The sequence below is a fragment of the Prinia subflava genome, chromosome W (genome assembly GCF_021018805.1).
Source record: "Prinia subflava isolate CZ2003 ecotype Zambia chromosome W, Cam_Psub_1.2, whole genome shotgun sequence".
In the NCBI taxonomy this organism is placed as follows: domain Eukaryota; kingdom Metazoa; phylum Chordata; class Aves; order Passeriformes; family Cisticolidae; genus Prinia; species Prinia subflava.
Window position 1 is genome coordinate 1124477 of NC_086282.1, and position 12249 is coordinate 1136725.

Genomic DNA, 12249 nt, shown 5'->3' on the forward strand with positions numbered 1-12249 from the left:
TGAAATGATGTAACACTTTGGAACACTTTGACGGCATTCCATTAGATGCAAAATTAATACTAACATGCATCTACTCTACAAAGCAAAATTGTCAGTTCTTGAGTTCAACCATCAACTAGAGGCTAACATTTAAGAAACAATAAAGAACTACAGTAATTTCAATAATTTCCTATAGTTTTAAGTGAATCACAAGCTTTCAACAAAAAGAGCATGCAATACATTGTTAACTACAATGTTTATAAAAGTAGCTGCTAACTAGCAGATACCCTGCACAAGTCAATTACGCTTATCTTCATCTCTGCCACTGTATTTTTTTAACACTATAGAAATCTTACATGAAGTTCCAAGGATTTCAAACTCAGGTCAGCAAATGCATCTCCAAGTTGCCTTTGGGTATGTACCATCTGGAATAGCTGTGTGGACAGTGTCTGTGCCAGTCTCAAGATATTTTCGTATTTTTTTTTGTTATCTCTCAGTATATCTATCTGAGCTTCTAGTTCCAGGTCTACTGTTCTTGAGCCACGACCCAGTTTTTCAGAGATGAACTGACGTGTACACTGCAGAAAAAAAATTAAATTATAAAGATTCAAGTATATTCAAAACAACACAGTATACACCCATTTTCAGCTTCAAGGGACATATAATTACACACAATTCTTTCACAACCACCCCTCCCAATATAAGTTTGCACAACAAACTGAAAAAAACAACAGTCTTTAGAAGTTTATCAGGACTCAGCAAGAACAGCTGGACAAGTCTCAACTCCTACTACGATAAATATTCAAGTTAGCAAATCAAGAGCATAACTAATTGTTTCTCAAGTAAAAGAACACATCCCTTTATAGGTTTGGTGAATCTCATTAAGTTAAAAGAAGCATTTTAGCACACTGCATTTAAGTCAGTTAATAGGAGCATTACTATTCTGCATAAAAATGTCTAGTTAGTAATCTTTTGGGCTTTGTCTACCAATCATCCAATTGCAGAACATGCATCTTACATTCTCCAAAAATGTTCTTTTTGAGTATTTTTTTAAGGGGGCAAGTAAGAAGGTCGTGTTCAGCATGTTTTTTTAAAGCTAACTAGGAAACTGGGAACTCCTACTGAGAAATACGCAAAAGTATTAAAATGCACTCATTATTTACACATCTTTAAAATAGAGATGATTGACTCAAAAAGACTTTCTTTTCTGTCATAAGTCAAATTCTTAGTAGGTTTGCAGTTCATTAACACAATGAGCAGGAAATGTGCTCTTCCGTGGCTGTAGACACTCTCACCCAGCCTATGGCTGTGACAGAGCAGGCTGCTACCACATTCCACTCATCTGTGACACCTTCTCTGCCAGAGATTGGAGTCCAGCTTGGCATTCAGCTTCTCAAGATGCACAGTGGGGTTTCCCTTGACTGAGGCATAGAAGTCATTTGCAAAGCAGATGTATGGCAAAGCTATACAGTTTCTCTATGGAAAGCAGAATTATTTACTGCTATAGTAAATTACTTGAAGTTAATCTGTGGTCCCAAGGCATGAACGGATAGCTAACTTAGACATATGAAAAATTACTGCTAGAAGCAAAAGTTACAAGGAAATTAAGTTAGCAGTCAAGGTCACAACTACTCTGAAAGGACTTAACCTAAGCACAAAGCTGGTATTGTTTTCTTTTTTTTTTGTGTGTGTGAAATAATGCCCAAGCTTATCTTACGACATACTCCCCAAATACACTACAGCACTGGATTTCCCAGGTTTCCCAATTCAAGGACTTTAGTTTAATACCATCTTTACTTGTGTCCAAAGCAGATGCACATTCAACATGCTAAAACTTCCATGTACTTTCTTAATGTAATAGATGAACACAGGAGAGACTCAAGAATGATCAAGGAGATCAAGTTGGTCATGACCCATAAGGTCTAGGTCAGAAGATAGAGACTATTTGGGCTACTTTGTTAGATTCAAGTAATTCACAAGAAAAAAGCACAGCTAATCTAGGTGACATTTGTATGTCAAGCATCAGAAATTTCGGAGAGCATAACAAATCATAACATAGAATACAACTTTACGACCAAAGACTCCAAGAGAAATTGCAAAATACAGCTTAGCTCTGAGTGTGAGCTCTGAGCATAAATAAGCCTTTCATTAGGAACTATGGAAGTGATGGTCAAATTTTGGCTATTTTTCAAAAGAGCTGACACACACACACACACACACACACACAAACCCCCATGGAAATGTAAGAGAAAAATCTGAATCATGGAAAGAAAAATTTTTGAAAGCAAGGATAAATTACAAATGAAGGAATTATTTTCAGCCAAGGGGTATTTGCTTCATAAGTCACAGCAAAACACCTAAAAAAGCCCAGCAGTGACAAGTGAGGAAAAAACAGTAATTAGAAAGACTTATATTGCATACTTTGTTAACTCAGATGTAGCAAAAGATAAAGAAAATGCCCCAATCTATTTTGATTTACTCCAGTTCTAAGTGAACTGGTACACACTATAAGCAGACAAGTTGCTCTATATTCTCACTAGCAAATAAAATTCCACACATTAATTCCATTGTGCTTTGTTCTAAGAGTATCTACAAAGGAAACTGTCATGAAAAAGACCATGCGACTCAAAAAGAAATTATCCAATGCAAAGCTTAAGAAAAACAACTCAGAGAAAAAAAAATTACCGAAATACATTTAATAGAAATATATTTTAAATTGTATATGCCAAAGATGAACAGAGGCATTACTGGACATGTCTCAGAAATAAATGTTTTACTAGTAGCCCAGAGTTAGAGAGGTTTGTAAAACAGGTTTGCCTTTTTTTTTTCCCCTCAAAGTTTAAGAAGTTGTATGAAAATCAAAAATATAAGCTTGTTAGAATTGCTGAAAGTCAAGAAGAGTCTTGACTTTCTTGGGCCTAAATGTTTTTGCTAGACTGAAAACCTCTTTCTCATCCAAAGGGGAAGGCATAGGCAGAAGAAAGAAAAGAAAAAGATCTTGTCACTAGACTATGGAAAGAAGGGCAATTTCTTATCACACTAACTCATGATTACTAGGGAGCATTCAACTGGAAAATGTGAAGGGCAATGGTAGTTGCAAAGGCATTTACAGATGGGAATGACTTCTAAACATACCAAATAATTTAGATTTCTCAACCCCTGATACAGACACCATGGTATAGGAACTACTCATGTCTAATTCCTAAAAAACTTCCTAACAGCGAATTTCACCACTAACTCCCCTTGTGTATCAATGTCTGGTACATTGATATCAGGGATTTTAAATTCAGAGGGATTCAAGTGCTGACATTTACTCTTGTTCTTTATTTCTGTGTCTTCAAACCTATGAACAGTTAGCTATTATGAGATAAGGAGGACACTTCTTCCCATGATCTTCCTGATAGGAACCAAAGCAAGCTAATATGTCCACAAATTTAAATACTGTCCTTAACCATATTAAATATGCTTTTTGTACGAAGCCTACAACACAAATCTATGGCATCTCCAAGTACAGTTGCACAACACTCCATCAACTCAAAATGAATTTGTAAGTTCTCTGAATGATCTTATACATCAAAAAAAAAGTGGACAGCAAGTCAATATGGAACTCTAGAAAGATCATAACTGACAGCTCCTTAGGCATGTTTGGGAATAGATAAAAGTAAACATGTTGTTTTCTGAAAATGCTAGTCTTAGTTTGTTATGTCATTACTGGTGTGATTCTGGATTTCAGCAAAGGGGAGGTGTTGCGGTGCATTTGGGGTCCCTGGGGGGTCCCCAGGGTCCCCCTATGCTGTATGTTCATTGGTGGCAGCAGGCAGGCAAGGAGACTCCACACAGCTTCTGAGGGTGCCAGTCAGATGAGGATTTATTGGGAGCCCCACTACAAGGAGAAGCATGGTTTCTGAGGGAAAGGGGGGGGGAGGGGGAAGGAGGGGGAGAGAGGGAGAGCCTAGGGAGAAAGGGACCAAGAGAGAGTTTCTGGTCTCCCCCGCACAGCTTAACAGGGAGATTCAAAATGGGCGTGGAATAAGACTTGGGCCAATGGGATTACAGATACATGATACTTCAGGGGAGGGATACAGGCTTGGAATAAACTGTACATTTTCGAGGGGTGAGACAGAGCATACCATTTAACAAAAATGTAACAGAGAGGCTAAAAAGAAATAAAAGCCATAAAAGAAATCTAAAAATCTGGACTTTACAGACACTACAGGCAAAGAAAGAATGTTCTAAACAAAGATCCAAGACCCCTTTTTCCCAACATTTTTCACTAGTCTTCTGGCTGTTGGTTCATGTCAGTGAGTTTGAGACACTGTGAGTTTTTGTGGGTTTGTTTTCTAAATCAAGGTACCAAAAATACAGAAGAAAGTCAAGTTCCTATCCTATTTAGTTGTGGCATAGGAGATTTGATCCTAAGTATCAGTGTTTTAAAGGAACAAGAGTATTTTAAGGAATAGCTTCAGCTGAATAGCACGTATTCTGATTGGACCACAGCACACTCCAGAGTAGCTGACAGAATCACAGAATGGGTCAAGTTGGAAATGACCACAGCAGTTCAACATCTGGTTCAACATCTCTGCTCAAGCAGGTCCATCCTAGAGCACATTGCACAGGATTGTGACCAGAGGATTCTTGAGTATCTCCAGTGAGGGAGACTCCACAACCTTTCTGGGCAACCTGTTACAGTGCACAGTCACCTGCACAGTAAAGAAGTTCTTCCTCATGTTCAGGTGGAACTTCCTGTGCTCTAGGTTCTGCCCACTGCCTCTTGTCCTATTGCTTGGCACCACTGGGAAGAACCTGGATCCATCCTCTTGACACCCTCCCCTCAGATACTTTATAGGCATTCATGAGGTCCCCTCTCAGTCATCTCTTCTCAAGGCTGAAAAGGCTCCCTCAACCTTTCCTCATACAAAAGCTGCTCCAGTCCCTTCACCATCTTTGCTGCCCTCCACTGGACCTATTCCAGGAGCTCTACGTCTCTCTTGTCCTAAGGAGCCCAGGACTGGACACAGCACTCCAGATGTGCCTCACCAGGGCTGAGTAGAGGGGCAGGATCTTCTCCTCAACCTGCTGGCAATGTTCTTCCTAAGGCATCCCAGGATAGCACTGGACTGCAACTTCTACAGTCGCTACAATATTTAGATGACACGAAAAGTAGAAAATCTAAAAGCGATTTAATTAGACATAAAAATTAAAAAAGAAACTTCTGATTCTAACAGAAAGACAGCATAAGCATCTACTAGGGGTAGAATGTCTCTATCCCTGCTTCTCATCCTCACTCAGGAGGATGTTCTTATCTGGACTTAAAGAACACTGGAGGGATTCAGACTTTCCACAGATTGTAATTTCTTCACGGTTTGATGTAGACCTCACTGATGCACCTGTCCACAACCCTACCATTTAAGTTGTAGGCATAACAAGAAGCTATTTTTCAAAACAGGTCTTTGTTTAAAACTTTTGACAAGAATGCATTCCTTGACAATTGTTCCTTACCTTATAGTTTTTTAAAGAGAGTCACTTGTAGCAAACTGGTGTGCTTTAAGCCCCTTTTTGTTATTCTTATGTTATTCTTTTAATTTCATCAAATCTCAACTGATCATGAAATAGAAGCGTATAAAACACACACAAATTGAAGCAACTACTACAACACTAAGAAAAAACAATCAGCCAAGATGAAACTGTTACAGCATGCTTTTTAGGTCATATGTATCCATATTCTCATTTTATGGTTTAACCCAGCACACCCCTGTTTCTTTCCTCAGTTTTTGGTCCAACCCAGGTGTTGCAATCCTTCCCTTGTCCAATACATTAGCATATACCTACGTTGCTTCCCCTAATTACCCTTTCATGCTCTGCCATCATTGGGTAATCACCCTGACCTCTTCCCCTTCCGCTTTCTGTGTGCATAAAAGCCCTCTGCACATGGGCCATAGAGTCTTGGATCCACTATGCGTTGAATAAACCACCTCTGTTCAACCCCCAAGACCCGTGCTGCTGTTCCATCTGTCCCTGCGCTGAAAGCATCGATAACCGGGACTGCAGTGCTCGTAAGGGGGTATGTCGCACCTCGTTCAGTGCCGCCACACCTAAAGAACCCCTGGGGTACAGAGGTACCCCGGGGGGAATGCTTTATGAAACAAAACCATCAGAATAGCAATTAACAAGTTTAGAACTTAGATGCCCCTGATTTTTTCACATCAACTAAAATCTTATTGTATCAGCAGTCAACTCAAAAAGATCAAAAATATTTAATTCTAAGCTTTAGTACTGAAATCTCTACATTCAGAATGATGAAGGGAACGTTAGAAATGGCACACTCTTTACCTTGCTAAATCACTAATACCTATTAAAGATTTTCCACATTACACCAGGGATTTAACAAAGAATGTTACACTTGAAAGAAAACTAAGCCTTTCCTATACATTCTTTCTTATGCTCACTGCAACAACAGCTTACTTTCATACAGCTCTATTCCTATCTAGTAGCAGACTCACTTAAAGAATACATACACACACACACATGTATGTCTGCATACCTTGTAAGTGTTTAGGCTCCACTTTCTCACCAATTCCAGTTTCTCCATTGCTGGATTCTTTACTTCATCTGCTAACACAACAGGTCCACTCTTCTGCTGAGCTCTGCCCCCTGTGTCAGATAGAAAGCAAATCTTCAAGGTCTTGGGTCTGGGCTTTTTGTTTGTTAATTTGTTTTAAGGGATTAGTCACAGGTATGGAAGACTTGAGCAACTGCACATCCAAAAGCAGAGCAAGGTGACAGTAAGAACTTAATATGAATAAGCAGATTTTTAAAATCAGTTCCAGAAAGAAAGACTTACTTTAAAACTGATATAAAATGTATATGTATATATATATATCACTATTTCATGAATAGGCTGAATTAAGCATACTGAAAGGTTAAAACAGCTTTTGAGACATGTTTATTACTTAATCTATGTTTAAAAATTCCAACAATTGAACACTCTTTTGCATTTAGTCAATCTAAAAGACTGTTTACAACCTGAAGACCATTAAACAACAATTACTGGCATACTATTGTCATGAAGTACGGAGGTTTTTTTAATCTTTTCCAATGAAAGTCATTCTTTCCAGAAGATGTGTTCAGCCAGTATTTGATTTATTTCAGTTTTACTAGCTCATTGTATTAGGAACAATTAATTCTACAAACCATGAGTATAAAATCAGCAAAGAAGAGATTTAAAGCAATAAATTAATAGGGCCAATCACTACACACATTGCCATTACTCAGCATTTTCAAGCTAGTATGGGACATCATTTGGATTCCATGTTTCCATTTTGCAAAATTCCTAGTGTCCTAAATATTAAAAACTGCCAAGTATCATCACTTTTTAAGCAACATTTTTATTTATTCATGTCCATATTCCTTTTAACTATTCCTGACTGATCCCTACTGCTACTTACGGTCACCTTAGTCTTGCCAAGTTATTTATGCAAGCAAGAGTTTGGAAAAAAGTCTATACAGATGCCTCAAGACACTCCTTTAGCATCAAGTTCTACTGTGTTCTTCAAGATGCTGTGCAAACATTAAGTAATTAACCCTCTCAACACCCTTATGAGGTAACTAAGTTTTCTCCTTTTATGCAGGAGGAAGCAGACTAAGATGTTAAGTAATTTGCCCATAGGCACAAAGTGAGTCAAGTGGTAGAGCTGAGTTTGGGTGTTGTGAATTCCTAATGGCTGCCCCCATAGTCTATTGGAATATGTAATCATTTGGGGAAAAAAATGCTAAAAGTTTCAGCTTCAACCTAAAGAAAAGATTTTGGTAATTCCTATTTTATCTAATGTTTGTTATTATTAATACTAGTTATAATTTTAATTTTACAGAGTAAAAGCAGCTTAGAAAGAAGAAAGCAGAGGTTAATTTGTAAACTGTTGATGTCAGAAGTAAGAGCCACCAAAATCCCACAGAAATTTTATTTCTAGCTAATAGTATGTCAAATAATTAAAAACATGGAAGGGTTAGTAGAGTGTCAGCAGAGACAAGGGCATTATCCATTCAGTGCTTTGATACCTGTGGGAATAATTAAATCACAACCTTGTCCAGCCAGTCTGCTAGCTGCTGCACTGCTAGGAGATATAATAGATGATTTGGGTGATGATGAGGAACCTGAAAAGGGGACATTTAACCATGAAAATCCATCATCTTCCCTTAGAACTAAACGTGTACTCTTACATGTTTTCAAAACAAAGAAATATTTGCTTCAGCAACTATAGAAGTATTCACAAAAAAGTTATTGAAATTTCTGGTGGAAATGCTTTTCAAGAGGTACATCTCTCCATGTGAACTACTCCAAGTTTTCTTGATTTAATCTTTTTCTCTAGGTCATGATGACAATTTTTTTTCCTGTAAGAACAATCAATACACAACTGAAGGGCTCATCAGTAAAGTACAGTCCATAAACAGAAAATTCCATGGAAGACTGTTATATAACAATCCACAGCTGAAACGCTCTTTTTCAGGTCTAGGTAGAATTCACTCTGCACTGTCACTGAATGGTACTTAAAGCATTAAGGAGTGAAGTAAGCCCTGAAATCTCTGCCTGTTTCAGATAAACTTTATTGACACCAGCTCTTAAATCTGTGTAAACATGCAGCAATAAATTATCCTGAAGATCATATAAGTCACTAGCTGTGAAAGTGTGCAAACTCATTCCCAAAAGAAAGATTTTACAGCACTTGCTTTTTCCTCTTAAAAAAACAAACAAAAAACCCCAAACAAAACCCAAACCAAAACAAAAAGCAACCAACTTTAAATGACCTGCACTGTGTGTGTTCTCTAAGCTGTTTTAGGATTATGCTCATTACGCTTTTCAGAGCTTTGCCACTCTTTCGTAACAGACAAATCTGAAGTGGCATCCTTATGGAATTTTCAGGATTTTAAAAAAGTAAGTTAGCTTTTCCTCTGTAATGATGAATGACCACCATACTGGGGGGAACTTTAACTGCTTTTGCTGAGAAATTCCAATATACTTCAGGGCTAACAGTGTGCTGAGGGGAAAGAAAATCAAACCTAAACTTTGCAGTTTCAACAAAATTTAGTTATCAGTAACACCAAAAACATCACTCAAAGTAATTGGATCAACAACCAGCTTTAAAACATTCCACAGAGCACTACTAACATGGGGTAAATAAATCCAAAGATTTGGATCCAGCTGCACAGAAAAGATGAGACAAAGACAGCTCACTTGCTATGTTCTTCTGCAGATATACATTGCATAAGAGCTGCAACTGAATTCATCCAGGCATAGAAGTTTGACTGCGAGATTCTGCCTGAATCATTTCAGCAAGCGAGCCAAGACGAGCAGTTAAAAAAATCCTTATCATTTGACAGGGTATTAACACAGCCTTATGCATGCTTCATCATTCAACATCCCCCAAATCCTAAAAGCCCTTTCCCTCCAGTACTGTCTACACTTTGCGTTCAAAAATGAAGCCCTAATAAGGACACTCAAACAGAGGACATAATTTTTAGAACTAGGGTGTGGTGGTGTGGAATTAAGTTCATGGTAGGTTTGTTGGGTTTGTGCAGGTTGATTGTACAATGGTATATTCCTTGTACCCCATTTTCCCCTGTTGGTATTATCCTGGAATTCCCCAAGTCATATAACTCTTCAGTTATTTGTCAATCTTTTCTCATGGTCTGTGTAAACCCCTCCCTGTTGTCCCTGATTGGTTTCTGTAATGTCACCCCATGTTTGTACCACCTCTTTGGTTGAAGGCCATTGGTTGTAACCTCTTTACCACGCCCCACGACACTGCTGTATAAAAGGGCAGGTCAGAAGAGCCTCGGGGGCAGTTTAAGGACCCGGCAGGTGGTAAGGAGGTCCCGTGGGACCCCCAAATAAATCTGTCGTTTTACTGGACTGGCTCCTCCCTTCTTCTTCTCCGTCGTTGTCAGCGCTTCTCCACTGCCTCACACAGCCTCTCAGGACAAGAACTCACAGGGATCAGCTGGCTTGTGTGACTCGCCTGGCTGTACCTTTTAGCCTGCTGCGGTGCCTGAGCTAGCCTGGGCAGGCAGAGAGACTGAGTTCTCTAAAGGCACCACGACACTAGAGCAATCATTCAACTCTTGTCCATGGTTTTATAGGAAGCTCTGGCTTTTACCACTTCCCTCTCTGATTTTTTTAGAACATCAGGAAAAATCCAAAGAAAATATCCTTGGAGAAAATCTGTGATACCTGCATTGTCCAAAGCTCATAATTTGTGTACAGAAATTTCCACAGAACATTTGCATTTCTAACACATTAATGTAGCTTGAAACACCTTCAGACACTTTTCCCTTACAGGCTAATACACTTAACAGCTGCAACAGTTATCCTGGTAAGGGAATACAAAAAGGCAGGAATGGTGAGATGTTTGCCATCTGCTCCAGTTTTTAGCCAGATATTTTACTATTTTCAAAGGTATAAAGAAGCACAGCATTCACTTTGTAATATATGTAAAGTACAACATGTAAATCAACTGTTTTCATAAGCAAAGAATTTTACCAAACAGGAAATGAAGCAAAAAGTAAATTAAATTTATGACTACAAAGAGACTCATTTTCACTGCTGCACATCTGAGATAATTTCAAATCCTTCAAATTCAGAAACTGTCAAAGGTATATAATCCATTAAATACCATTTCCCCATACAATATCATGGTATTCTATTGCTTTTAGAAAGGAAATAGTGACATTATTGGCTTGTCTATCACTTTGCATTTCTCATTGTTTAATACCACTTAGACTCCCTAAGGCACACATTAATATGACAAGAAGAATCCCACTTTTTAATCTATTCTCGGTAAGTGAAGTGTGTGCAACAAATAAATAACTCTCCAGTTATGTTTCAAATCAGAACAATAACTTGCAAAATCTGAAGAAAACTTCAAAACAATGTATTAGGAAAATTCTTCAGCCTGACACCAGTTCAAGGTGCTCAAGGCCTTCCCTTCCTGTAAGTGCAGACCAACTTAACACTAAGTAGTTCCCTCCAGTCCCTTGACAGATATTACAAGTGTAGCATATATTCTTTATTTTAACAACCCAGCTAAAAGAGAGCATAAACTGGTTGTCACTAATGCAAATCTCAAATGTATACATTCATCCAAACTGCTCAAAGTAGCTACAGAACATTGTATTTCTGACCATGTAAGAATATGCCTGAAGATTCTAAACTGAAAAATACAAAAAAAGCACTTACCTTTACGTGGAAATTGTCCTGCCTCAACAACTCCCTCTTTGGCACCATCAAGGCCATGAGATGTTATTTTGGTTTCAGAAAGACCAAGTCCAACTGGTAATAAACACTTGAAGTCCTGGAAAATACATGAATAAAAAAAAAAAAAAAAAAAAGAAAGAAAAAAAAAAGCGCAATTTAAGTGACTCCAAAGTATTATAATGCAGTTTCAGCAGCTCTCAGACAAGCAATTCTGCCTTTAGCCTGCAGAGCCCATGCTGGTGTCACAGCTTTCTACTGGTATGCACAAATAAAACATAAATGAATGAGAAATACTGTAAGTATAGCCTATTTATTCTAGATTTTTTTGTTATATTGATGACCAAGTAGAATGCCATGTCTTAGAGAAGCAGTTACCAAAAATGTGGCCAGAAGCATCATATTATGTGGTCTGAAGCTGGTCCAAGCAATCGTGTCAGTTTAATAAAGTTTCCAGTTAAAAACTGACAGGGGTGCAGAATAAGATCATCAGGCAGAGAAAACTTTATAAACCAAAAATATGGAAGCAACTATCATGTTAAGATCAAAAATAAAAATCACTAGGCAAGGAATAGCCTTAAAATTCATAGCATCCTTATTTCTTACAAATAGCACATGAACTCGTTTTAATATTTGACATGAGAGACACATCCAGAAAGGCATCACTTAACTTCCTTCTGAGCACCTGTTCCACATCATAAATGCTCAGAGCACAAAGCTGCCACTTACTTTTGTTTGCTTTTGAAAATCTTCATTTAAAATTGCCTGAGATCACCTTGTTTAACTTTTGAGGGCTAGATCAACTATTTCAACCAGCTCTCAAGTAACCAAAGTCTCCACTGAAACCCAGCACAGGCCTAAGAAAGCCTCCACAAAGCTCACATACCATCCTACTTCCCTGTTGTAGCTATGAAGCCTAGTAGGCCTCTCTGGCGGTCAGTTGCCTAAAGACAAAGAAATGCCTAGTCATGGTGACTAGGCCAAATTACCTCTCTTCTGCGCTCGGACCTTCTCTTATTTCCCTG

At 38.3% G+C, this 12249-nt stretch overlaps 1 protein-coding gene across 6 annotated transcripts in view; it reads right to left on the minus strand.

The window, feature by feature from the left end:
* The window catches only part of LOC134563414 (arfaptin-1), a 46562-nt gene that overhangs the window by 15230 nt on the left and 19083 nt on the right, over positions 1-12249 (minus strand). For 3 of the 6 annotated variants that reach the window (XM_063421327.1, XM_063421325.1, XM_063421324.1), the window contains 4 exons: positions 11210-11324; positions 8035-8130; positions 6521-6630; positions 336-557 (listed from right to left, as the gene is read on the minus strand). In XM_063421327.1, coding sequence (XP_063277397.1) covers positions 336-557; positions 6521-6630; positions 8035-8130; positions 11210-11324 — 543 coding nt within the window. The remainder of the gene's footprint in view (positions 1-335; positions 558-6520; positions 6631-8034; positions 8131-11209; positions 11325-12249) is intronic. The other 3 variants (XM_063421328.1, XM_063421329.1, XM_063421326.1) reach the window with 2 other exon arrangements.